At 44.7% G+C, this 1,634-nt stretch overlaps 1 protein-coding gene across 1 annotated transcript; it reads right to left on the bottom strand.

Annotated features, from left to right (window-relative positions):
- Window positions 1–571: 571 nt before the first annotated feature.
- On the bottom strand, window positions 572–1,413 carry PPTG_20290 (hypothetical protein; the record flags this gene model as incomplete). Its single annotated transcript, XM_008919003.1, has 3 exons — window positions 572–764; window positions 833–958; window positions 1,088–1,413. 3 exons carry the CDS (start codon window positions 1,411–1,413, stop codon window positions 572–574), a joined length of 645 nt encoding a protein of 214 aa, XP_008917251.1.
- Between the last annotated feature and the right edge of the window lie 221 nt (window positions 1,414–1,634).

Raw genomic sequence — 1,634 nt, 5'->3', positions numbered from 1 at the left:
CGCCGCGGAGCCCCGATCGACTACTAAGTGCCGAAATGTTTGGTGCGTCTATAGTTTTGCACCAGCTGCATAAGTGTGTTATTCGCTTAGTTCAAAATCCATTTAGCTTTTTGAAAAATGCTGTCGTCTATTAGTTTCTAGTATTTTAAAAACATCAAATATTTCCTTTTGATTGAAAACGACTTTAGTTGCTCAGTATGTATCAACATCAGTGTGCGTCTATAATTTTGCACCAGACTATATCAGTACCTTTTCCAAGTTGCATAGGATAAAGATCCCATAGCCATTTACCTTTTATTGACGGATTTCTTTCTTCAAGAGTTGTTTGGTCAGTGATGGTCGAGTTAACACTGTGTACGAAACACACCAATACCAGCACGAAAATGTTGGAACTAAGGAGCATTAGCTGTTCAAGAGGTTGTGGCCAGAATCGGCTGACTGTTAGGGATCGAGTTGGAAAGTGGGACAACGGAAGAGACCTTACTAGCCAAAACGTAAATGTACTCATCATTACACCACATTTTTACGAAACTTGAATGAGTGGACTGGTAATCGGACACTGTATGCTGAATTAGTAATCCTGTAGTCCTTCGTTAACCCCCGCTTTAGGCGAAGGCGTACTTCCACCAACAGATCCACCAGCAGCACCCGAACCGTCCTCATTATCATCCTTCTTGCCGTCACTAGTGTCTTTTTTTTTATTGGTCATGCTAACATTGCCGTGACGCATGTCGTGCCACCAGGTGTCAAACTGAGACATAGCGCTTCAAACACGTCAACAGGAAACCGTGATAGCTCCCCACGAATTCTTCCAAATGATTGTTGAGCGCACCGGTACTTTTCTTTTTCGCTGAGAGGACGTTCCGAGTCATCCGTCTCTGTCTTGAAGATCTTTGCCACGAATGGAGTCGCGAGCTCTGCGATATCTTCAATGCAAATTCGGCTCTGGCCAAACCATCTGCACAAACAACGAAAACCAAAAACGTTGGTACTTGTTAGAAATCTGGGTAATATCTGGAGTATAGTCCAAACCCTGGACAATACCTGGATGAAACCTGTTAAAAAACCTGGACAAACCTGGACTTACCTCGGTTGAATCGCTGAAAATGGAATGATAAACGCACTTCCGATGTCCTTCTTGAATGCCATCGCGTGTCGGTAGGCTAGCTTCATGGTCTGGGCAAGGGTTTCGCAATCAGAACTCCATCCCTCCTTTTGCAAGAGGTACTCTCGGAATTGGCTTCGTACTCTCACCGATACCCCATCGTCTTCAAAAGTATATCGATCCTGGTATTCTTTAGCCACCGCCACTTTGTATTCACCCTCAATCGCCGAAGCCACACAACGAGTAGTCATCCCCAGCACTATATTCATCTCCTCCGAGTAGCTTGTATCTAGTAAAGTACGAGGCATCTCCACGTGAGCACGATATTCTTCCTCCACCCGACGTTAAATTGCCAAAAGCACTTCTCGAGAGCTATGCATCGATATGTGGGACTTGACGTTCTGCTTGATCTTTCCGAACAAGCTCTCAACACGATTATTTGTATGATTGTTGAAGTGTGGCAGATCAACTCGGTGCAACATCACCCACATGTCGGCGCATGAATCCCAGTTCTCCACAAAGTATTACC

The sequence above is a fragment of the Phytophthora parasitica genome (genome assembly GCF_000247585.1).
Source record: "Phytophthora parasitica INRA-310 unplaced genomic scaffold supercont2.425, whole genome shotgun sequence".
NCBI lineage: Eukaryota > Oomycota > Peronosporomycetes > Peronosporales > Peronosporaceae > Phytophthora > Phytophthora nicotianae.
The sequence above is the reverse complement of the archived record's forward strand: the minus strand, read 5'-3'. Positions and strand labels throughout refer to the sequence as shown.